The sequence below is a fragment of the Enhydra lutris genome, unplaced genomic scaffold (assembly GCF_002288905.1).
Source record: "Enhydra lutris kenyoni isolate GAN:26980312 unplaced genomic scaffold, ASM228890v2 scaffoldscaffold61, whole genome shotgun sequence".
Taxonomy (NCBI): Eukaryota; Metazoa; Chordata; class Mammalia; order Carnivora; family Mustelidae; genus Enhydra; species Enhydra lutris.
The window spans coordinates 2,794,883-2,820,116 of record NW_019154145.1 but is presented as its reverse complement, the minus strand read 5'-3'; the positions used below and the strand labels follow the sequence as shown (position 1 = coordinate 2,820,116).

Below are 25,234 nucleotides of genomic sequence, written 5' to 3'. Positions count from 1 at the left end.
CCAAATCTGTCAAATTAATGTGAATTTCTTAATGGGTCATTGTAAGCAGACAGAAAAAATAAAGCTGAAGCCTGGAGTTGATGCTGTACCAACGTCACAATTAAGACCCGAGATAACACAACTATGGGATCTTAGCGTTGAAAGTCAATGTGCAGAAAATCATAGGCTTGTTTTTAGAGTTCAGCAGAAAGATGAAAGGCTTGTATTTAACTCAAGGTGGCAGAGTTCAGGTTGGTAAGTAGGTGACACACAATTTATTCCTGTTGACTGAAAAACAATGAAGGGGCACTGGCGCCAGGGCTAGGTTTTAGTATGGGGACTTCTCCTTACTCCATGTCATTAGCAGTTTTTGTTGACATTTTATACATTTCTAAATTTTATAATTTTAAAGTTGGAGGTGCTGAGGTAATCCCTTATCTTGTATTTCCAACAGTCATCACTTGTGGATTATGATAGACTCAGGAGAAAGGATTTCCAAAAAGTATGCACTGTGTCAATGACATGCAATCCTGAACAGCACATTTTGTATTTTTCTTCGGGAGGTGGAAGAACCTTGGCTTCTCTGCATTAGTTGGCTGGGGTGGCCATCACGAAGTACCACAAACCGCATGGTTTAGAACACCAAGTTCATTGTTCATTAGTAGACAAATTCCTTGTCTCTTCGGTCTGGAAGCCAGAAGTCTGAGATCGAGCTGTGGGCAGATCGGTTCTGGGAATCTTCTCCATGCTTCTGGTGTACAAACAATCCTCGATGCTCTTTGGTGTATAAGAGTATCATTCTGATCCTTGCCTTCATCGTCACATGGCCTCCTGTACGTGCCAGAGGGTCCAAATATCCCCTTTCGATAAGGACACTGCTCACATTCTAATGACTTCATGCTCATTTCATCACCTCTATAAAGACCCTACTTTCTAATGCAGTCACAGCTTTCTGGGGAGACGTAATCTAATCCGTAACCTCAAATATTCACTCGATTGCTTTTCTACATCCCAGACGGCAGCCATTCTGATCGGTGCTCATCTTACTAAAACAGTGTTTCATCAGGACACTCGATGTGTTTTTGAACATAGGATTTTGCATAGAGAATTTTTTATTTTTAACTTCACCATCGAAATGATTTTTAATATATGTCAAGATTACACACAAGTGTTAAAATTATACTGGGTGCTGTTCAAATAATTATTTATAAACTCTTAGTATGTGTGTGTGTAGGTGGCCATCCATGAGGTTGTACACTGTGGGAACATAGCAGTAAGTGGCAATTACCAGATTTACACAGCATCTGTCCTTCAGAGAGATCAAAATACTCTAACTTCCGGTGCTTATTTCCCTAAACACTCAGTCGGGTTAATCACACCCAGCTGTGTCTGCAGGATCATAGGCATGCGATGGTGACCACCCAGATTCCCCCAGGAAGGAAGGTTCATGCAGGGAGTGTGTTTGTATTAGTGGCTTCTTATCATCACCTCTCTTTGTGCGGGTTCAGCTGGTTTCTCCTCTGGATAAAGAGGTACTCAGTTACCTGTGGAATCCATGGCGCCCTGGAGAGTTTTTGGGAGACTTTTGGAGGCTTTTCAATGTGACATCACCCTCTGCATCACTGCCACAGCACTTATATATTCAGACAGAAGGCACCTGTCTACTTAGAAGCCTTTCTTTAGAGCCCAGAAGTTGGGGCAGGCAGGGGTTTGAGTCTGTCTGCACTAGAGGGTCTGGGGGATGAAAGAGGGAGAAAGAGAAGAGAGGAGGGCCATGGCCCCGAGACTCTGCAGACAGATGTGGGACCGGGTTTCTCCCCACTGCTGCAGTGCCCAGGGGTGGTTAATCCCAGATGCCCTTCTACCCCACAGTCTCAATGAGGGCCCACCCGCATGACCTGCCCTCCTGGAGCCTGTCTTTGCGGTTCAAGAAGGGCACATGGGTACTGTGGACAGCTTAGAAGTGTGCAGTCTTCCCAGACACGAGAAGCAGGCGGGGAAAGCGGTGAGTCAAAACACCCCTGCAGGTGCTTGGAGATGTCCTGCGTTTCCCTGGGGACATTCTGAGCGGGACCATTCGTAAGGAGGGTGATATCAGGATATCCTGACTCTGGAAACCATCTGGTGCAGTCCTCAGACCATTTCCACCAAGCCCCAGAGCCAGGGGCTGAGGAACCTTGCGTGCCCGCACCCCAGACCGACGGTCTTTACTGTCACCCTAGTATCCGAGACCTGCAGGCAGAGCTGCGAGCACGCACAGGTGCAGGCTCACGACCTCCTCCAGGAGAGCAACAGGCAGCTCACCTGGCCAGCCCGAGTCCGCCCCACCCCCAGGGAAACCCACTTCACCTGAGTTGGCCTGCCCCTCGCTTGCGCAGTCCCCGCCCCTCGCCCGCGCAGGCCCGCCCCTAGCCTGCACAGTCTCCGCCCCTTGCCTTCGCAATCCCCGTCCCCGCCCTCACAGCCCCCGCCCCTCTCCCTCACAGTCCCGCCCCTTGCCTTCACAGTCCCGCCCCTTGCCTTCGCAGTCTCTCCCTCCCCGACGCAGTCCCGCCCCTCGCCCTCGCAGTCCCGCCCTCCCTCGGGCAGTCCCGCCCCCCCGCCTTCACAGTCCTTGCTTCTCGGTACCGCCCCTCCCCGGCTCAGGCCCGCCCCTCGCCTTCACAGTCCCTTCAGCCCTCGGCTTTACAGTCCCGCCCCTCGGCTTTACAGTCCCCGCCCCTTCCCTGAGCAGGCCCGCCCCCTACTGCGCACGCCCCTCCCCATGCACGCCCCGGACTCCGCCCTCAGCGGCGCCCCGCCCCGGGCTCCGCCCCTCTCCGCTCCGGCCTGGGCTCTGCACGCAAGCCCCGCCCCCGCCCTGCTCCTACGCTCGGAGGCCCGCGGCGCTCCGCCCCCATGGCCCCGCCCACCCCGTGCCCCGCGGCCTTCGAGATCCGCCCGCCGCCTCAGGAGCCCACCCTTTTCCCCGCCAGCCTATTAGAGAGAGCGTCGCCGTACTCGCTGACCAATGAGAGTCGCGGCCAATGCGTCACGCCCCCCCACCCCCGCGCGTGTGTCTGGGTACGTAAAGCCGCGACCTCGGGCCTGTAGTGGTCACACGCCATGTGGCGCTGCGGCGGCAGGTTTCCCTGCTTCGTGAGGCGGCTGAGCGGCGGGTGAGACGCGCGGGAGCGAGAGAGGGTGCAGAGGAGGGAGCGCGGGCGAAAGGCGTCACCGGCGGTCTCGGCGGCGGGGAGAGCCGGGGAGGATTCGGGGTCTTGTCCCGGCCCGGCGGTGCCGCACCGCGGCCCCCTGCTCTGGACGCCCCCGCCCGGGGAGCCCGGGCTCCCGGCCGCCTCTCCCACAGCCCAGCCCCGGGAGCCTTGCGGAGCCTGGGTGAGGGTGCAGTGGGTCCCCTGCCATCGTATCGCCACCACAGGAAAGGAGCTCCTGTCCAGGGGTCAGGGTTGGGGACTGCAGCCCGGAAAGCCCGTGGGAAGGCGGGTCCCGGCCCAGGGAGCCCCCGAGGCCCCGCGACCTCAGGCGATCCCGGAGTGGGTGGCCTCGTGTGCGGGTCGTCAGAAGTGGAAATGGCCATCGACGTGGGTGTCGGTCCGCGTCGTGAAAGTAGTCGCTGTGGTTCTCGTTCGCGTGCTCTCTGTGCTGTGGCCGGGGAGCCCTCGGGACCCCGAGGCTTCCGCCCGCAGCGCTTTCAGCCCGCGGTGTGGGTGGTGGGCCCTGGGAAGCGTCGCAGAGGTGAACCGCGGTGTTCCGGACGGAATCCGGGCGGCCAGAAGCGGACGTTTGGTTGAATGACGAGGTTCACGGAGAGCGGACCGACCCAGCCCTGAAGGGTCGCGCTCAGAGTTGGTGGGAGAGTTTCGTTCCAGGCCGACTCACAGCCGCGCTTGTCTTACGGGCGTGTGGCCGTAGCCCACGGGCAGGCCGCGGTGCTCGCCTCGGGTGCCCTGGCGGGGCGGAGCTCGACGGCAGGGGCCTCCGGGGGTGCGGTCGGTGCCCGGACGCGCTGTGGGGGACGGTCCGCGGCGCCTTAGTCTTCCTGCATGGTGGGCACGAGCACTGTCTGCGGTGTGTTCGCGGCGTGAATGACCGCTCAGAACCCGCTGTCCTGCCGCCGTCGGGTCGCCGGGCCAGTGGGGGAAGCGCTGGCTGCGGACGCGCACCGGCGTGACGTTGCCTGATGGTGGCCGGGTCCGCGCGTTCTCCGCTGCGTCTTCCTCGGAAGAAACCGTTTTTGTGAGCGACAACCACGTAGAAACTCTTGGAAGCGTACGATACAGTTGGGAGGGAAAATGCGTAAACACCGTGTCCCAGTTCCCAGACGACGGTCACCCCTCAGTGGTTGTGCCGGCCCTCCCTGTCCCTCCCTCTCCAACGCGCTTCTCTCCTGCTTTGTTTCCTGCTTTCTCTAGAGATCTACGGGCGCCGGAGAGAAGCAGCTGCGGAGGTCCGCGGGTCCGCGGGTCCTTCCCCCGCCTCCCCACCCCTCCCCAGTGCTAACTTCAGCCCCTTCTCTGCAGTTGAGTCTGTTCCCTGATTCATCCCTTTTTTCTCCTTTGCTTGTTTGTTTCTTAGTCCACGTGAGTGACGTCACATGGTCTTTGTCTTGCTCGTTTCACGTAGCATGACACGGTCTCGCTCCATCCTTGGTGTTAGTTTTCTTTATATTTTTACCATCTGTATGTGGTCCTACAGCCTCGTTACCTGTTTAGGATAATACTGTGTCTGTCGTTTCCGTTTTGTTTTGTTTCGTTTTTTGCTGCGGCATTATGTGACCCCCTTCTTGTCCCGTGCGGTTGCAGTCGGTCCATATTTCTGGCTAAGCTTATTCATCTGTTGAATGGTCCCCAGTTTATCCGTTCTGATGACGGTCGCCCTGGTTGCTGGGGGTTGGGACTCTCAGCAGTGTCGCCCACATAAAGGGTGTGTGCTGGCAAAGGATGAGTACACGTTCTCCAGGACATACACATGTGCCGGTGAATAGTTGCTGATTTAAATGATGCCACATGTTATTCCAGAATTACTGTTTGCACAAAGTGCAGTTTAGGCATTCCTGGCAATGATGGATTTCTTACTTTTTACCAGTTCGGTAGATGTGTAATGGGAGTTTACTGTGAGACTGTGTACTGAGACAGAAAAAAATCATTTTAACATGAGAGTTGTTTATATGGGTAAGGAAAATCGGTATCATACTAATAGTTATTTATGAGCATTTACACATAAAAGGCTTGGAATATACAATTATTAGTTGATATGAAGCTTTAGCTGAGTAGACATAAAGATCATAAAATTGAAAGAACTTAACTAAAGATTCCAGAAATCAGTTTTCTGGAATCTGTAAGAGGTAAGGTTTAATTTTTATTGGAAGTGTCTTGATTACGTGAAAATGTTTTTGTGATGTTGCTGAATTACGTTAGCCATACGGTTGTCCTGCAGGAGCATCTAACCTTGGTTCCTTTCCTCCCATGGAGCAGTGCCAGCCCCCAAACGCGGAAGAGGAGGGACGCCACCGCCTGTGAGAGGGCGCAGCAGTATGAGGTGGGAGAGCGGATCCATGGGTTCACCGTGAGCCAGGTGAGTGCGACCCACCTTGTTGCCCAGCCCAGAGCCCAGGGGAGTTGGCATCTCTGTCCCAGGGCTTGATTCATCCATATTTCACAGTGTGGGCTCTACTGAGTGGAGTTTGCAAGTGAAAGGATTTCCTGATTCTTTAATAAGGGATTCCCTGAACTGAACCCCGTGAAGCCTAATGTCGCTACATTTTATTTTTTTTTTTATTTACTTTTTTTAAGATTTATTTATTTATTTATTTATTTATTTGACAGAGAGAGATCACAAGTAGGCAGAGAGGCAGGCAGAGGGAGAGGAAGGGAAGCAGGCTCCCCGCTGAGCAGAGAGCCCGATGCGGGACTCGATCCCAGGACCCTGAGATCATGACCTGAGCGGAAGGCAGCGGCTTAACCCACTGAGCCACCCAGGCGCCCCATGTCGCTACGTTTTAGAAAGTAAGTCACACACATTGAGGTTTGTGCGTCCACACACGTGGCTGTTCACTGTGCTAAGACGCCCCCAGGCCCCCTTCCGTGCAGGTCACATTTTGCCTAGCACGTGAGTTTGCGCCACACACAAAAACTTGGTTTTTGAGCTGAGGAAGGAGCTTGTGAGCCTGTACATTCGTAATGTTGTTTCTTTTTCTTTTAATGCAGTAATTGAAACATACGTATTTCACATCACTGACTGGCTTTTGTCTTCATGCTGTAAATAACACTCTTTTTTTTTAATATTTTACTTATTTATTTGACAGAGATCACAAGTAGGCAGAGAGGCAGGCAGAGAGAGAGGGGGAAGCAGGCTCCCCCCAGAGCAGAGAGCCCGATGCGGGGCTCGATCCCAGGACCCCAGGATCATGACCTGAACCGAAGGCAGAGGCTTTAACCCACTGAGCCAGCCAGGTGCCCCTGTAGATAACAGTCTTAGCAGATTCAGAAGACAGGCAGCTCACAATCCAGAAGATACAAGTGCAGCTGCAGTACGAGGGGGAACGTGAGGAACGTCTCTGTCTCCGGGGACATGCAGAGACCAAGAGAAAGATGGGAGGAGAGGGTGCTCTGCTGAGTGGGGAGGCGTAGGGACAGGTTCACAGGAGAACGGAGGAGTGTGTAAGTGGGAGACGGAGGGCTGGACGTGCCCGTAGCAGCAGTCCGTGCTGGGCTCCTGGGGGGGCCGGTTAGCTTGAGACGGGGGGACTCAGGACACTGGGTGAGAGCACGCACGTGAGCACGTGTGAAGTCCCTAAAGGCCAAGCAGGGGAGCTTGGCTGTAGAACAGTGACTGTCAGGGAGGACCTCAGAGCTGTGTTTCTGTGTTTTCGCAGCATTACAGAAACTTCCGATAAAGCATGGGCCTTGTTGGACGAGTAGTTCCCGTGAAAGAGGTTAGGAGGTGGACGTTCACCGTGTGAACTGATTTTAAATATGTTGATCATCTCTTACAAAGTCAATTCTCAACTATGGGTAATTTCACACTTGTAAACTAAGCAGGCATTGCAGGCCTCTTTAAGCAATGTCGCTTGAGTAGAAGGCCCCCACACGACAGTCGGACACCGAGTTCTAACGTCTGCCCTGCTGGTAGCTTGCTGTGTAAGCACCGACGAGACCCCTTCGCAGCCTCTGAAGAGTGGGGCTTGATAAACAGGGTGGCTGTTGCAGTGACGCACCATTGTGATTGAAGGGGAGAGGACCCTGGCGTGGTGGGACGATACGGCACTTTCTAAGGGCCAACAACCCCAGAAGGTCTCGGGAGGCTTGCATAGCTAGGAGACCACTGTCCTAGGGGTCAGGATTATTTGTTCTTACTGGAGGTGATTTGGACCCTCCCAGTAGGAGCAGGTAACTGGCGATACCCCAGCACACCCCTGGGAATTCCGCGGAACTGTAGTAGCCAGGCGAGGCACAGTTCAGTCCCAGGCTGTGGCCCGCTCCAGCGCCTGCCTCATTCTGAGCTTTCCTGCCGTGACGTGGAAAAGGAGGCCGGCTGCAGGCCTGGTAGGGGCGAGCAGGGCTTCTCTGGTGCAGCCTGACGTGCGAGCTGGGGTCTGCGTCCCCGTCTGACCGTCCCTCCGAGCCTCGGCCTTTCCATCCACAGATGGGAGTGAGGCTCTCCCTCCCAGGGTTCCCCGGGAACCGTTCGCAGACTTCCTGGCCGGTAACAGGTGTGCAGAAGGCTAAGGCGCCCAGGATGGTCACGTACATGGGTCTTAGTTGGCTTGTTTGTGAGACTCAGGGTTCAAACAAGGTAGTTTCTGCTGACATGTTGACTCCCTGCTGTCACCGGAGACACAGGCCAGGGCCTGCGGTGTGACCGTACCTGTGCCGAAGGCCTTCCTGTCTGAGTTCAGCCGCTCGTGTGTTTTGTGTTCATGCAGGTAACGGCCATCCCTGAGCTGTCCCTGACCGCAGTGAAGCTCCGCCATGACGGCACAGGAGCAAAGTACTTGCACTTGGCCAGAGAGGACACCAACAACCTGTTCAGGTGCGTGGGCACCGCGAGACGTGTCCCAGACTGGCTCCACCGAGAACGTCTGCCAGACGTTAGGCAGTTTAAGATCCCCGTTTGCTCGCGTTTTAGTTTTACTGACCGCATCCTGGAAAACAAAGGAAAAGGTGAAATGAGTTTATGTCCTCAGCTGCCTAGAGTAAGAGCCGAGTCTGAATTAGTGATTTTCTGCGTTGCGGGGGGAGGCTGTGGCGGAGAGCGGCAGGGCGGGCGGGGCCGGAATGGGGCGTCGGCCTGAGCCTTCACCTGCTTCTCCCGTCTGGCCGCAGCGTGCAGTTCCGCACCACGCCCACGGACAGCACCGGCGTCCCGCACGTGCTGGAGCACACTGTCCTGTGTGGCTCTCAGAAGTACCCGTGCAGAGACCCCTTCTTCAAGATGCTCAATCGGTCGCTGTCCACCTTCATGAACGCCTTCACAGGTGAGCGGCGTGCGTGGCGGCCCAGCCTCCTGGAGGCCGGAGCGGGCACCCTGTCCTCTGGTCTGCTGCAGGGCTGCTGGAAGTGGAATCCTGCTTGCGTTATAAGAACCAGTTTTAGGGAAAAGGTCTCTGATCTTTTTCTGGGCAAGATCAAATTAATAATCCTTTGGAAACCTTGCTATGAAATTTGAGCTGGGCGCCATATGTGAACATGGTGGCCGTGGTGTTTGAGTTGATTTCCAGGAGCTCGGGCAGCGTGGGGGCTGCTGCTGGGCGCAGAGAAGTGCCCAGGCCTCCAGGTAACTGGTGCACTCCGGCCGCACTCGCGGGTCAGGTCCGCTGTGTAGGTGTGTGAGGTCATGGCTGGCTGTGGCCCTTCCACCTACCCCCAGCCAGGCCTGCCCAGGACAGTAAGGGTTCAGGGTGGGGGCCTGGCGGTGGGGCTGGACGTTGCTCATTCCTTTGGGAATCTGTTGAATTTTTAAAATCTTTTCATTTATACCCAGCTAGCGATTATACTCTGTACCCATTTTCCACACAAAATCCCAAGGACTTCCAGAATCTCCTGTCTGTGTATTTGGATGCAACCTTTTTCCCATGCTTACGGGAACTGGATTTCTGGTGCGTAATGATTAATTGATTTGGACATTAGTATTAGAGTTATTATCATTCTGTAATTACTTATCATTATTTAGGCAGGAAGGTTGGCGACTAGAACATGAGAATCCAAAAGACCCCCAGACACCCTTGACCTTTAAAGGAGTCGTCTTTAATGAAATGAAGGGAGTGTTTGTGAGTTTGTTTGTTTTTTCCTTTTTAAAACTGTTACAGTGATCTTCTATAAAATATTGGGATGTAAATGGGCCTGGGAGACAGCGGACATTCTTTTATGTCATTTGATATGCTTCTCATGTCGGAATTGTTGAACTAGCCCGAGACAGTGCAGTGAGCACCAGCTGTAGGACAGTAGAGGGCCACACACTCATGGCAGGTGGCAGCTCTGGAGCTGTGGGGTGGGACCCGGGCATGTGGTCTGTGGAGGTCTGTGAGATGAAACTGTTAACATGACAGTGATAAGACCTTGTCTTTTTTTCTCATTCAGGACTTTCCCCAAGCCTGTGTTACATGTTTTGTAATAGTTTATAGAATACAGTAGCAGATAGAGTACCGCTGTCTCTCCTTAAGCCAGACATTAAGGAGATTTGCAAAATGTGCAAAACAGTGCAATTCTTCTCAGTAATATTTCCGCTTTTTTTCTGAGAAAGTTTCCAAAAAAATACTTGTTAACATATTGATGGGTTAAGATAATGAGTGGATGAGTAATGTTTTATAAGGTCTCAGCTTTAACTTCTAATGTGGAAAAATTATGTGTACACACACACACCTGTGTAATCAGGAAACCCACATCATCAAAAGCTCTTTGGGGGCCTCGCTGATTTTTAGGAGTGTGAAGGATCTTGAGACCAGGCAGTTTGAGAACCCTGCTGGGCCCGTCCTCCCAGCTCCTCTGACTTTGGAGTCCTGCCCTGACATATGGGGCTACTCGACTGGGGCCTCATTTCTTCCAACACCTTCTGGAAACTCAAGCTATAGTGACCATTCTTGCTCCAGAAGACCATGGGACCCCTCCCTGCAGCTCAAGGACAGGGACCCTTGTGCCTGTTTCCTTGGTCCGCACGTTCCCTCCCCTGCCCTCAGCTGTGCCGTTGCTGGTGGCCCGCGCACACCACAGAGAGTGTTTCCTTCTCTTGAGAGCCCCTGGGTCTCTTGGGAGCCCCTGGGTCTCTGGGTCCTGTGCGGAGGTAGTGAAGGAGCGGCGTGCTCTGTTAGGCAGGGTCTGCAAGGACCACCTTGCTTTCCACTGCCGCAGTTTGAACCGCAGGGTGTCACGGCTGTGTGTGCCCAGAATGTGATTAATCTGCTGCATTGTAACGTAGCAGTGGGTGTTATTTTTCACACGTGTGTATATTTGTTTATATTTGAAGACGGACAACGAGAGGATATTTTCGCAGCACCTTCAGAACCGCCTCCTGCCCGACCACACGTACTCCGTGGTCTCCGGGGGTCACCCGCTGTGCATCCCAGACCTCACGTGGGAGCAGCTCAAGCAGTTCCATGCTACCCATTACCACCCCAGTAACGCCAGGTAACACTTCCTTTCTGTAGATTAACTCGGTGGGTTGATTAAGAGTAGGCTCGTTTGCACACACTGAAGGGCACGGCTTCTCTCATGTGCGGCGAAGAATTGTTTGCGAAGAACTGTGTAAATTTAGAGCTTCTCGGCCTGGCGGATTGCCTCTCTCCTGTGGGTGCTCTTTCTGAGCGTCTGCAGCGGGGACTTCTGTGCCGGGCCTGATGGGGACGCCGCCTCCCAAAGGAGGAGCCACGTGCCGCCGCGCTCCCTCCCTGCGCCTCCGCTTTCTCGTGTCTAACATGGGTGCGCGGCTGCTGTCCCCTCCTGAGGCTGCCCCGGGACCCGGAGAGCTCCTGATATGGAGCTTGATCCCAGGCCCTGAGATGATGACCTGAGCCAAAGTCAAATGCAACCCACTGAGCCACCTAGGTGCCCCGATGTACCTTCGTTTTTTTTTTTTAATTGTAATTCTACTGTAGTTAACATACAGCGTTATATTAGTTTCAGGTGTAAAAGACCATGATTCGACGCTTCCATATATTGCCCAGTGCTCATCAAGCTTCCCCGTCATCTTTTTCCTGTTGCCCCCATCACCTTCCCTCTGGTAACCATCAGTGTGTTCTCTAGAGTTAAGACTGTTTTTTCCAGTTTCTCTTTTTCTTTCCCTTTGTTCATCTGTTTTCCTAAATTCCACATGAGTGAAATCATGTGATGCTCGTCTTTCTCTGGCTGACTTATTTCACTTAGCGTAACACTAGCTCCATCTACCTCAGAGCCAATGGCAAGATTTCATTCTTTTTTTACGGCTGAGTAATATTCCACAGTATACACACCACATTTCCTTTATCCAGTCATCTGTAGACGGACACGTGGATGGCTTCCACATCTTGGTTATTGTAAGTAATGCTGCTATAAACACGGGCATGTACACATGTGCATACCTGTGTGACCCCTGTGTGTACGCAAGCGCGTGTACACAGCAGGTATACCAGTTTGCATTCCCACCAACCGTATAAGGAGCTTACCTTTTCTCCACCCTCACCAACGTCTCTTGTTTCTGTGTTGTTGAGTTTAGCCATTCTGACAGGTGTGAGGTGGGATGTCATCATGGTTTTGATTTGCCTTTCCCTGGTGATCAGTGACTTTGAGCATCTTTTCATGTGTCCGTTGGCCGTCTGGTTGTCTTCTTCGGAGAACGGTCTGTTCATGTCTTCTGCCCATGTTTTAATTGGATTACTTGGGGTTTTTTGGTGTTGAGTTGTAAAAAAAAATTTTTTTTTGAAGACAAGGATGTCCTATATCCTTTTTTTTTTTTTAAGATTTTATTTATTTATTTGTGTATTTATTTGTCAGAGAGAGCGAGTATACAAGCAGGCGGAGTGGCAGGCAGAGGCAGAGAAGCAGGCTCCTTGCCAAGCAAGGAGCCCGGTGTGGGACTCGATCCCAGAACCCTGGGATCATGACCTGAGCCAAAGGCAGCGGCTTAACCGACTGAGCCACCCGTGCATCCCAAGTTGTAAAAATTCTTTATGTAATTTGGACATTAACCCTTTATCTGAGATGTCATTTGCAAATATCTTCCCCCATTCTTTTTCCCATTGAGTATGACATTAGCTGTGGGTTTTCATATACGGCTTTTATTTTGTTGACTGTTCCTTTACTGTGCAGAAGTTTTTTATTTTGGTGTAGTCCCAGGAGTTTAATTTTCCTTTTTTCCCCTTGCGTCAGGTGACCTATGTAGAAAGAAGTAGGGATTTCTGGCCTTGCTCTCTTCTGAGATTTTTATGTTTCAGGCCTGACATTTCATCCTAAATCCAACTTATTTTTGTGTACGGTTTGGGAAAGTGTCCACTATCGTTCTTCTGCATGTTGCTGTGCAGTTTTCCCAGCACCATTTAGTGAAGAGACTATCTTTTTCCCATTGCATAGTGTCCTGCTGTGTTGAAGATTAATTGACCATAGGATCATGGGTTCATTTTTGGGTTTTCTATTTTGTTCCATTGATCTGTGTGTCTTTTTGTACCAGTACCATACTGTTTTGTTTACTACAGCTTTGAAGTGTATCTTGAAATTTTGGTATTGTGATACTTTTAGCTTTGTTCATCTTCCACATTGCTTTGACTGTTGGGGTTCTTTTGTGGCTCAATACAAAATTTCGAATTGTTTGCTGTAGTTTTGTGGAAAATGCTGTTGATATTTTAATAGGGATTGCATTAAATCTGCAGATTGCTTTGGGTAGTTTTAATAATATTGGTTCTTCTGGGATGCCTGGGTGGCTCAGTTGGTTAAGCGGCTGCCTTCGGCTCAGGTCATGATCCCAGCGTCCTGGGATCGAGTCCCACACTGGGCTCCTTGCTCGGCAGGGAGCCTGCTTCTCCCTCTGCCTCTGCCTGCCTTTCTGTCTGCCTGTGCTCGCTCACTCTCTCTCCCTCTGTCTCTGACAAATAAATAAAATCTTTAAAAAATAATAATAATAATATTGGTTCTTCCAACCTATGAGCATGGAGCATCTTTCATTTCTTTGTGTCCTCTTCAGTTTCTTTCGTCAAGAGTTTTGTAGTTTTCAGAGTACAGGTCTTTCATCTCTTTGGTTGTGTTTGTTCCTAGGTTGGTGTGTGTGTTTGTGTGTTTGTTTGTTTTGGTGCAGTTATGAATGGAATTGTTTTCTTTTCTTTTTTTTTTTTTTAAGATTTTATTTCTTTATTTGACAGAGAGAGACAGTGAGAGATGGAGCACAAGCAGGGGAAGCAGGGGAGGGAGAAGCAGGCTTCCCACAGAGCAGGGAGCCCGATGTGGGGCTCGATCCCAGGACTCCAGGATCATGACCTGAGCTGAAGGAAGATGCTTAACTGAGCCCCCCAGGGGCCCCGGCATTGTTTCCTTCATTTCTCTTTTTGCTGCTTCATTATTAACGCATAGAAATGCAACGGATTTCTGTGTGTTGATTTGTATCCTGCAGTCTTACGAATTAATTCAGTTCTAGTAGTTTTTTGGTGGAGTCTTTAGGGTTTTCTGTACATAATATGTCGCCTACAAATAGTGAAAGTTTTAGTTCTTCCTTACCAGTTTGGATGCCTTTTACTCCTTTTGCTTGTCTGCTTGGAGTGGCTGGGACTCGCCGTGCTCCGGTGAAGAACAGTGACGAGAGTGGGCATCCCGGTCATGTTCCTGACCCGTAGGAAAAGCTCTCAGTTTTTCCCAGTTGAGTATGATGTTGGCTGTGGGTTTTTCATAGATGGCTCTTACTACCTTGAGGTGTTTCCTTTAAATCTGCATCGTGGAGGGTTTTTATCATGAATGGATGTTGTACTTTGTCAGATGTTTTTTCTGCATCTTTTGAAATGATCATAAGGTTTTTATCCTTCCTCTTACCAATGCAGTGTGGCATGTTGATTGACTTGTGAATATTGAACCATTTGCATCCTGAGAATAAATCCCACTTGATGGTGGCGAATGATTATTTTAAATATATTGTTAGATTCAGATTGTTAATGTTTTATTGAGGATTTTTATATGTATGTTCATCAGAGATGATGGCTGTGGTTCTGTGTGTGTGTGTGTGTGTGTGTGTGTGGTATCTTTATCTGGTTTTGGTATCAGGGTAATGCTGACCTCATAGAATGAATTTGGAAGTATTCCTTCCTCTTCTGTTTTTTGGAAAAGTTTAAGAAGAATAAGAATTAACTCTGCTGTAAATGTTTCATAGAATTCACCTGTGAGGTTGATTGGTCCTGGACTTTTATTTATGGGGGTTGATGACTGATTCAATTTTGTTTCTACTTATAGGTCAGTTCAAATTTTCTATTTCTTGTTGATTCAGTTTTGTTGGTTAATATTTTTTTGGAATCTATTCATCTCTCTAGGTTGTCCAGTTTGTTGGCATATAGTTTTTCATGATATCCTTTTATAGATGTTTGTATTTCTGTGGTGTTGGTTGTCACTTCTCCTGTTTCAGTAGTGGTTTTGTTTATTTGGATCCTCTTCCCCCCCCCACCCCAACCCTTTTTTTTTTTTTTCTTCCATGAGCCTGGCTAGAAGTTTTATCAATTTTGTTGATGTTTTGAAAGAACCAGCTCCTGGTTTCATCTGTTCTATTTTTTTTTTTTTTTCTAGTTTCTCTAATATTTATTTGTTCTCTCATCTTTATTATTTCCATCCTTCTGCTGGTTTGGGGTTTTCCTCGTTATTTTTCTAGCTCCTTTTAGGTGTAAGATTAGGTTATTTGAGATTTTTCTTGCTTCTTGAAGTAGGCCAGTATTGCAGTAAAATTCCCTCTTAAAAACAATTTTGCTGAGGGCACCTTGGTGGCTCAGTTGGTTGAGTGACTGCCTTCAGCTCAGGTCACCATCCCAGACTCCCGGGATCGAGTCCTGCATCAGGCTCTCAGCTCCAAGGGGAGTCTGCTTCTCCCTCTGACCTTCTCCCCTCTCATGCTGTCTCTCTTTCAAATAAATAAATAAGATCTTTTTAAAAACAAAAACAAAAACACTTTTGCTGAATCCCAGAGATTTTGGACTGTTGTGTTTTCATTTCTATTTGTTTCCATGTATTTTTAAATTTCCTCTTTGATTTCTTGGTTGACCCATTCATTGTGTAGTAGCATGTTACTTAACCTCCATTTATTTGTGGTCTTTCCAGATTTTTTTCTTATAGTTGATTTCTGATTTCATAGTGTTGTGGTCAGAAAAGATGCCTGGTATGACTGATCTTTTTGAATTTGTGGAGACTCATTTTGTGGCCTGATATGTAATCTCTTCTGGAGAATATTCTATGGGCACTTAATAAGAATGTGTATTCTGTTTTAGGGTGGAATGTTCTGGATCTATGTGTTAAGTCCATTTGATCCAGTGTGTCATTCAACACCATTGTTTCATTATTGATTTCCTGCTTAGGTGATCTGTCCAATGATGTAAATGGGGTGTTAAAATCCCCTATTATTGTTGTATTTTTGGTTAGTTCCCTTATATTATGAACTGTTTTGTGTATTTGGGTGCTCCTGTGTTGAGTGCATAAGTATTTGTAATTACATCTTCCTGTTGGCTTATTCCCTTTGTGATTATGTAGTGTCCTTTGTTTCCTGTTGTAGTCTTTGTTTTAAAGTTTATTTCATCCAATGTAAATATTGCTACCTCAGCTTTCTTTTCACTTCTGTTTGCATGAGAATTGTTTTCCATCCCTTCCCTTTCAGTCTGCAGCCCTTTTTAGGTCTGAGGATGGATAGGTCTTGTGTTTTTAGTCAGTCACCCTGTGTCTTTTGATTGGAGCATTTAGTCCATTTATATTCAAAGTATTTATTGATAGGTATGTACTTAGTGCTATTTTGTTACTTGCTTTATGGTTATTTTTCTGGTTTTTCTCTCTTTTCCCTACTCTCTTCTCTCACCGTAAGTTGTTTTTTTAGTGCCATGCTTAAATTCTTTTCTGTCTTTTTTTTCATATCTGTTGCTGGGTTTTGATGTGTGGTTCCCCGTTCGGTTTGCATAGAACATCTTCTGTGCATCCAGTCTCTTTTAGTTGACAGTTGCTTGTTTGCCCCATTCGTGACTCCCCACCACCCGTGTTCTAGGTTATGGTGTCATACTTTACATTCTTTTATGTTGAGAGACCCTTGGTTAACTTTTACAGACACACTTACTGCTTTGGGTTTCCCACCTTTCCCTCTTACTAACGGTCTTCTCTTTCTGTTCGGAGCCCCATGAACACTTCCTGCAGGGCTTATTGAGCGAGCATGAGCTTCTCGAACTTCTGTTTGTCCGAGAAGCTCTTCATCTCTCCTATTCTGAGCGACGGCCTTGCTGGGTACAGTGTTCTTGGCTGTCCATTTTTTCCATTCGGCTCTTTGCTATGTCATGTCACCCCCTTCGGGGCCTACAGTGTTTCTGTTGAAAAACCCACTAATAGCCTCAGTGGGTTTCCCTTTTACCTAACTTTCTTTTGCTGCTTTTATAATTCCCTTTATCACTGTTTTTTGCCATGTTAGTTACTCTGTCTTGATGTGGACCTCCCTGGCTTGGCTGCTTGTGGGGGGTCAGACTCTGCCTCCTGAGCGGATGTCTGTTTGTGGGGGGTCAGACTCTGCCTCCTGAGCGGATGTCGGTCCCCTTGCTTGCATTAGCGGAGTTTTCAACTATCATTTCTTCACATAAATTTTCTGCTTTCTTTGCTCTCTTTCCTCCTGGAATCCCTATAATGCAGGTGTTCCTGCGCAAGTGTTGGCATTTTGCGTAGGTCTTCTGCTCTTTTCCCGAGTCCAGCGAGTATCTTTATGGCCATCACTTTAAATTCTCTGTCAGGCATGTGACTTACCTCTGTTGTGCTTAGGTCGCTTGCGGTTTTGTCCCGTTCTTTCCTTTGGACCTTATTTCTCTGTCCCCTCATTGTGGCTCGCTCTCAGCGTCTGTTTCTGTGCATCAGGAAAGTCGCCGTGTCCCCTGCTCTTGACTGTAGGGGTCAGTGTTTATAAGCTGGTGCCGTGCGAGAGGAGAAGCAAGGCCACTGGGGAGACCGAGTTGGGTGGGGCGGCCTGCAAAGTGCACGTGCACAAGGTTTTAACAAGGTGTGTGCATGTCACCCGCTGGAGGTGACCAGCTGCCACCACCAGCAGGACCGAGGCCCTACAGGATGTGTGTTTGGGAGACACAGTGTTGGCCAGAAGTGCCCTGGTCCTCTGTGGGAGGGGACCCGCTGCACTGGGCTAAGGCAGGCCTGGGTGCAGGGGGTGGGACATGTAAGCAAGTTAGGTGGTGAGTGCCGGTGCCCGGCTGGTTCCCACAGGTGGCTGTCGATGCTGAGGAGCAGGGAAACAGTGTCTATGCTGAGGAGTTGGGAAACAGTGTCATTCGGCTCCTTTGTTCCTGGAGGAGTCTCCCATCATCTCTGTCCCTGTGGGAAGCTCTGAGTTAGGAACCCACTCTCCCTCCTGTGTGCCCCTGCCTTTTTCAGACTGCTGCTTCCGCGGCCTATGTCCCTGGGGTGGTTGCTGTGCTGTCTCTTTCAGGGAAGAAACTCCATTTCCTGTCACCCTCCAGGTTCTCCCGGAACAGAGCCTGCTGATCTTTATTTTATTTTTTAAAGATTTTTATTCATTCAGGAGAGACAGAGACAGAGGGAGGGAGAGGCAGAGGGAGAAGCCTGATGCAGGACTCGATCCCAGGACCCTGGGATCATGACCTGAGCTGAAGGCAAAGGCTTAACCGAATGAGCCACCCAGGTGCCCGCGCCTACTGATTTCTAAAGTTCGAGGTTTAAATCCCACTGGTTGTAAGAACTCATGAAATTTGGCCCCTCTGGTTTTCAAAGCCAATGTTACGGGGATTTTTGTTCCTATGTGGGCTCCCTGGTGTGACCCGCTGCTTCTCTCCCCCTACCCACGGGTCCCTTCCTCCAGCAGACAGTCCCATGGTGCAGTTAGCCCCCTCAGCCACTCTGACCTTCCCACCCTCTCCAGGGCGGTCTCTTCTGTACATTTAGTTGTGGAGTTTGTTCTGCCGGAGTTTGGGTTGTTTGGGTTATTTACCCTGATGGAGCTGTTACCTGGTTGTATGTGTGGGAGGCGGTGCGTTTAGTTTCCTGCTCTGCACATCTTCCATTTCGTACAGAAAGCCACCCGCGCTGATTTCTTATCTTTCAAACTAAGATCGACTAACACCTTCTCTGAATGTTTCAGGTTCTTCACTTATGGCAATTTTCCATTAGAGCAGCATCTGAAACAAATTCACGAAGAAGCACTGAGTAAATTTGAGAAAATTGAGCCAAATACTGCGGTGCCAGCTCAGAAGCCTTGGGATAAGCCAGTGAGTTCCCCATCTGGAGAATAAGCAGTGTTTTTACTTAGTAAATCCACTGAGGTGAAGAGTCGAACTGTGTATTAGTGATAAGATTTTCAGGTGTGGCCTCTGACTTGAATGTAAAAGCTTCTTACCCCAAGGAATGGTTACTTATTTGAAAAGAAAATTTAGTGGAAAGCATCTCTTGGACCACTTTGTACCTATGTGGGTAACTCACTCTGGTGTAAACCCAGTCGTTCGTACTGTGCACTGACTTAATAAAGTATCATGTCGTTTTACAGAGGGAATTCCATATCACATGTGGCCCGGACTCCCTGGCTGCGGGTTCCTCTGGACACACAACCGTCGGGGTCAGCTTCCTCTTACCAGAGTAAGTGTCTGTTGTGAAGGGGGGGGGGAAGTGCCTTCGCTGGGTTGGAGGCGAATTCTCCACACTGAACGGCTCGATGGTTAGGGTTTACGAGTTGAGCAGCTGCTGGATGGCAGGGAAGATGTTAACATCTGGGATGGTTTGGGGGTAATTGCCTTTAGTAGCTACTCAAAAAAAAAGTAACTTCTTACCATGTTTTAAAACTTATTTCTGTGGAGAAAATGGGACAGCTGGTGATACTTCTGGGCGTGGGATGACCCTAAGCGCGAGAAGAGCACAGTGAACACGGGCTTCAAAACCGTGCGCGACCTCGGAGCTCTGTCGTCAGGGAGCTGTGCACGCCTGCGGGCGCGTGGGCGGCCGGGCGTCCTTGGCCAGTGGGCGGCAGACTTGGCTGCCTCAGTGGCCCTGCGGCTCGACCGACTTCCCCATCTGCTCACTGCTCTTGTCTGTGTGTGCACAGTGCCCTGTGATGGGCGTGACCCAGGTCAGAGTGCTTGGCACGCTGTGACGGGATGACGCTCAGCAAGCTGCCAAGTCAGCTTGACGCTTCGGGTCCCCAGAGCGGTCTAGCATACGAGAGCTTTGCAAACCAAAATCAAAATAAACAAAAAAAAACAGTTGACTCTCTTTTTTCCACATACCTTAAAACAAAGGTTGAAATACAAGCATTTGTAGAACATCTGTTTCTTTGGAAATAAATGTGTCGATTTGGTAGTGATTTTAATGATTTTGAAAACACAAGGGCCAATAGTTTCCCTTTTTCTCCTCCCCCTCCCCCAATCTTGGTTTTAAATGAAGCATCACTGATACGTTTGAAGCCTTCACGTTAAACCTTCTGTCCTCACTCTTGATCAGTGGACCCAACTCCCCCTTCTACAAAGCATTAATTGAATCTGGACTTGGCACAGACTTTTCTCCTGATGTTGGGTAAGTTTCATTAGCCGAACAGATCAGTGGTGTTTGCACTTGGGGCCGGTTTGGACATTGACAGTATGTGGACACACCTGGGGAGGGTTATTGGCCTCTGCTAGGTGGGGTTAGGGATGGAGAATGCTGGAGATCCCACAGTCGCAGGACAGGTCCCCTGCTACCCCGGCACAGAACTGTGCATGAGAACGCTCGTCCAGTAAAGCTGTTTCTCATCCCTTGGAGAGCACATTTGGGAAAAGAAAAAAAGAAAGGTAGCTTGTCCAGGATCTGAGAACGGCATACAGCTGCCTGCTTTAAAAGCCAGGTTGTTACATATTCTTTCAAATCTTAAGATTTTGTAACGCTCAGCAGTTTTGTTTCTAGATTTAATTTTGCCGTCACTCTAAAGTTTAAACTGCACTGATTTTTAGAAACGTGAGAAGGACAGAACATAATTGTGCCCAGTTGTGTTTGAGAACTCGGCTTCTGTGGTTTTTCTCTGGGAAGACTTGGGAGGTTGGAGTGTCTGTAGCTCTGTTCTCTACAGTATTGAGTCTCTGAGTGAAGCATGTGGTGATGATGGAAGTTGCTGGAATTCTGCCGTGTGACCCATTTGTGTATTGTAGATACAACGGCTACACGCGGGAGGCCTACTTCAGCGTGGGCCTGCAGGGGATCGCAGAGCAGGACACCCAGGCCGTCCGGGACATCATCGACAGGACGATCGAGGAAGTCATCGAGTGCGTGTGGCTTGCGCTCTGCAATCCTGACACTGTCCTGACACTGTCCTTGCATTGTCCTCGCACTGTCCTGACACTGTCCAGTGAGGGCACCCACCTCACCATGTCTGGCTGTCTCTTTACCTCATAAAACATAGTTGGTTCGCTTAGAGCTATTTGAAGATTATCTCTGCTGCCTTGTTGCATGGGGACTGGTTTCCTTTTTAACATCTGTGTACTCTGTTCTTTAGGAAAGGGTTTGAAGAGGACCGCATTGAGGCTCTCCTTCATAAAATTGAAATACAGATGAAGCATCAGTCTGTCAGCTTCGGACTCAGCCTGACGTCTGTATGTAATTTCCCTTCTGCCTTCTTCCGTTTGTCCTTTGCTTTTACTGCTGTGATCGTTGGGTACTTGACAGCACTGTAAACACAGGTGGGCATTCATAGTGCCTTTCGTTTGAACCTTGAAATTTGTGCTGTTTTGGGTCTGAGACAAATTTACTTTTAATTTAGTTTTATAATACATTGTGCCTTTTTACCAGCGCAGTTGGCTTTCTGATATCCTTTTTTTTTTTTTAAGATTCATTTATTTTAGAGAGAGTATATGCAGGGAGGATGGACAGTTGGAGAGAGAGAATCCAAAACAGGCTCTGCAGGGCAGGTGAGGAGTCTGACACGGGACTCCATCTCATGAGCCTGAGATCATGACCCGAGTCAAAGCCAGGAGTCGGACACTCAACCGAGCCGAGACCCTAGGCCCCCCGATATCTTGTGTTTTTATATGGGACACATTCCTGCAGAGTATGCTTGAGTAGAGATTTGTAACTGTAGATATGTTGGTAATTATATTTCCTAAAAAATTTTTTTTTAATAATTTTTCTTTTTAGAGCTTTTATGTATTGATTTGAGAGCGAGAGAGACAGAGATAGCAAGAGAGAGCACAAGCAGGGAGGAGAGGGAGAAGCAGGCTCCCCGCTGAGCAGGGAGCCCGATGGATACAGGACTCAGTCCCAGGACCCTGAGATCACGACCCGAGCCGCAGGCAGACGCTTCATGGACTGAACCAGCGAGGTGTCCCTCCTCAAAATGATTTGAAAACCTGTGCTTCACTTTGTCAGAGAAAAAACAGACTTAAAATTTCCTAACCAAAATATGATTTAATTTTTGTTACAGTCGTCATGGTATTTTTTTTTTTTTAAGATTTTATTTATTTGACAGAGAGAGATCACAAGTGGTCAGAGAGGCAGGCAGAGAGAGAGAGGAGGAAGCAGGCTCCCTGCAGAGCAGAGAGCCCGATGTGGGACTCGATCCCAGGACCCTGAGATCATGACCTGAGCTGAAGGCAGAGGCTTAAGCACTGAGCCACCCAGGTGCCCCCGTCATGGTATTTTTAAATACAGAAACGGGGATCTTAGTGCAATGTTGGGTTTGAGGTCGAGGTGCTGGTGTAACGCGCGCTCTCGCCTGCAGTACATCGCCTCCTGCTGGAACCACGACGGGGACCCGGTGGAGCTCCTGCAGCTGGGCGGTCAGGTGGCTCGGCTCCGGCAGTGCCTCAAGGAGAACCCACACTTCCTGCAGGAAAAAGTAAAACACTACTTTAAGGTAAGGAGATGGGAGAATTTATATGAGTAAGCGATGTGCTTCTTAATGATTGATCGATGTACTAACAGATTTAGCTCATTCTGATGCAGTTTGGCTTTTTATGTGAATATGTGAGTTGTCTTTTATATTTGAAGGTATCGTGCGTGTGTATTAATTAACAGAGACATCTGTAGGCATTTTTGTTCTGTTTTGTTGAAAGAAAGATCATACTGTCCACCCCTCGGTTTTTCGGAAGTTTTCAATAAGAATTGTTCACTTGTTAAACGATTGGTGGAACTCACCCATGAAGAAATACATTCCTGGGATTTCTTCATTGGGAGTGTTTCACTTTCCTTTCCCGGGGCTGGTTCAGGGTCTCCCTGAGTCCCTGATCTCTTCGGAGTTTTCTGCGACTTGCCTCGATGTTGGTGGCCGCTGCCTGATGAGGGTGGTGGCTGCTGAAACTGGGGCGGCTGCCGCAGTTCCTTAAAATAAGACACTGGTGAATTTTGCGCAGCGACTGACTCTGCCTTTCACAAAGGAGTTCTCGGTAGCAGGTGCTGTTTGATAGCACTTCACCCACAGCGGGACTTCTCTCGGAACTGGAGTCCGTCCTCTCAGACCCTGTCCCTGCTTTATCAACCGAGTTCATGTGATACTCTAAAGATTTTTATTTATTTTAGAGAGAGAGTGAGAGCATGTGAGAGAGCAGGAGGGAGGGGCCGAGGAGAATGAGAGAGAGAATCCCAAGCAGACTGTGCTGAGCACAGAGCCCCAACATGGGGCTTGATCCCACAACCCGGAGACCACAACCCGATTACTAGATCTTCAGTAAGATTGTGCTATTTGTTTGTTTGTTTGTTTGTTTTATTTGAAAGAGAGAGCACAAGCAGGGGGAAGGGCAGAGGGAGAAGGAGAAGCAGGCTCCCCGCTGAGCAGGGAGCCCAATACAGGGTTTGATCCCAGGACCCTGAGACCATGACCTAAGCTGAGGGTAGATGCTTAACTGACTGAGCCACCCAAGCACCCCTGTTTTTAATTTTTGAGGAACCTCCACACTGTTTTCCAGAGTGGCTGCACCAGTTTTCACTCCTGCCAGCAGCGTCAGAGGGTTTCGCCTTTCTCCACATCCTCGCCACACGTGTTCTTTGTTGTGTTGTTGGTGTTAGCTGTCCTGGCAGGTGTGGGTGGCATCTCACGGTGGCTGTGATCTGCATCTCCCTGATGCTGAGTGATGCTGGGCATCTCCTGTGTGTTGGCCATGAGACGTCTTTGGAGAAATGTCTGTTCGTGGTCGTTATGCCAGTACCGTACTGTTTTAGTTACCACGGCTTGGAGTCGTGACGCCTCCTGTTCTGTTTCTCAAGACCGCTTTGGTAATAGGGTCTTCTGTGGTTCCGCACACATTGTAGTGTTGTTTGTTCTGCTGCTCTGAAAAATGCCTTTGGTATTTTGACAGGGATTGTATTTAAGCGGATTGCTTTAAGTAGTATAGACATGTTAACAGTATTTATTCTTTCAATCCATGACCAAGGAATGTGTTTCCATTTTTTGCATCATCTTGAAATTTTTAATTGGTGTTTATAGTTTTCAGAGTATAGGTCTTTCATCTCTTAAGTTTATTCCTAGATAGTTTACTGTTTTTGCTACATTTGTAAGTGGGATCATTTTCATTTCAGTTTCTGTGGCTTCACTATAAACATGTAGGAATACGCAGATTTCTTGTCGTTGATTTTGTGTCCTGCGACTTCGCTGGATTCATTTGTCAGCTCTGGTTGTTTCTTGGTGGTTTTCCGGGTTGTCTGTACATGGTACCATGTCATCTGCAGATAGAATTTTACTTCTTCCTTACCACTTTGGATGCCTTTTCTTTCTTTCCGTTGTCTAATGGCTAGGACTTCCCATACTGGGTTGAATAAAAGCAGTGAGTGAAAGGATCCGTAGACAAAAGGACGAGACTGATACAAAGCGAAGGTCAAACAAAGCTTTATTTCACACCAAGCATCGAGAATCAAACTGACCGGCCAGGGCCGTCTCTTGCAAAGTGGCGACCCCTCCCAGTCTCACAGACTAACTTTTATAGAGTAAAGGCCATGTGGTTGAGCCTGGCCACACACAGGTGGCCAGTTGAATTACATTCTACCCCATGATAGTCATCTAATTCAGCCTATGACCTTGGCTAGAATTGGCGCCTTTGTCTGGTGCCCAAAAGGCAGGGGCTCACGCTCCCTGGCGGGAAATACGTGCGCTTTTACTTGATTGGACGTCTCCACCTGTCTGAACACGTCCTTGAATCTGGACTCCGTTATCGGGGGCTATTTGGCCGTATTTCACCAATTCTGTTTCTAAGCGCTTTCCTCTTGGGGGAAGGGGCAGGTTCAATCTAAGTTTACTGCATAAACGACAAAATGGCTCGCTCTGGCTAAGTAGGCCCTTACATTCCCCCCGTTTCTTTGGAGATTAGTCAAATCCTTGACTTTTTAGCCAGTTCTGTTTTTCTGTTGTAAGGGGTTATAAGTCATCTAAATGGGTTAATGGGTGCCAGTTGGCACAAGGTTACATTAGATTGCACAGTCAGCTGATGAGTTAGCCATTCACCGTTTGTATAACCTTTTCCATTTCCCCTAATTCCGTTTGTTTAACTTCTCACCTATACTTTTCTGTCTTATGAGGCGACTTAGAAGCTCTTACAAAAACAGGTAAAAATAGGAGCAACAGTGAACTCATAGTCTTTTGAGTCTTAGCTTTAGTCCACGATCCGCAGGGCCCATTGGCTGCAGCTTCCATCTCTGGGGGGCGTCCTCGTCCTTGGCTCCTTTAACGTGACCCGCATGAATCCAGGCCCGGATGTCTTCTATTTTCATTGCTGTGGGGGTGGTCAGGATGACAGTAAAGGTCCCTTCCAGCGAGGCTCCAAGTTTCCCACTTGGTGGTGACATATCTAAACCAAGTCCCCGGGTTGGTAAGGATGTGGTTCCAGTTCTGTCTCTGTCTCAGTGTGGGCGGTTTGGATCCCTGCGTGGGCTAGACAGACTGTAACGCCTACAGTGACTGAAGTACAGACTGACCAATCATTTTTGCTAGGGCAACCTCTTGTAGCCGAGGGTAGAGCGGGTGGGGGTATTTCCCAAACATTAATTTAAATGGGGTCATCTTGTTTAAATAGGGTGTACATCACGCCATGAGGAGGGCGAAAGGAAGGAGAGCCACCCATCCACCATCAGCCTCCAGAATTAGTTTTGTCAAGGTCTCTTTAAGAGTCCAGTTT

The 25,234-nt window shown here is 49.0% G+C and overlaps 1 protein-coding gene across 3 annotated transcripts in view; it reads left to right on the top strand.

Annotated features, from left to right (window-relative positions):
• The first annotated feature begins 3,084 nt into the window (after positions 1 to 3,084).
• LOC111158600 (pitrilysin metallopeptidase 1) overlaps positions 3,085 to 25,234 on the top strand; it is a 48,758-nt gene continuing 26,608 nt past the window's right edge. Inside the window, exons 1-13 of one of the 3 annotated variants that reach the window (XM_022520730.1) lie at positions 3,085 to 3,137; positions 5,457 to 5,556; positions 7,907 to 8,013; positions 8,307 to 8,458; positions 8,965 to 9,079; positions 9,154 to 9,250; positions 10,444 to 10,604; positions 18,259 to 18,385; positions 18,661 to 18,749; positions 19,551 to 19,679; positions 20,288 to 20,401; positions 20,632 to 20,728; positions 21,853 to 21,987. In XM_022520730.1, the coding sequence (XP_022376438.1) occupies positions 3,085 to 3,137; positions 5,457 to 5,556; positions 7,907 to 8,013; positions 8,307 to 8,458; positions 8,965 to 9,079; positions 9,154 to 9,250; positions 10,444 to 10,604; positions 18,259 to 18,385; positions 18,661 to 18,749; positions 19,551 to 19,679; positions 20,288 to 20,401; positions 20,632 to 20,728; positions 21,853 to 21,987 (1,476 nt within the window). Of the gene's footprint in view, positions 3,138 to 5,453; positions 5,557 to 7,906; positions 8,014 to 8,306; positions 8,459 to 8,964; positions 9,080 to 9,153; positions 9,251 to 10,443; positions 10,605 to 18,258; positions 18,386 to 18,660; positions 18,750 to 19,550; positions 19,680 to 20,287; positions 20,402 to 20,631; positions 20,729 to 21,852; positions 21,988 to 25,234 lie in introns of those variants that run through there. The other 2 variants (XM_022520731.1, XM_022520732.1) reach the window with 2 other exon arrangements.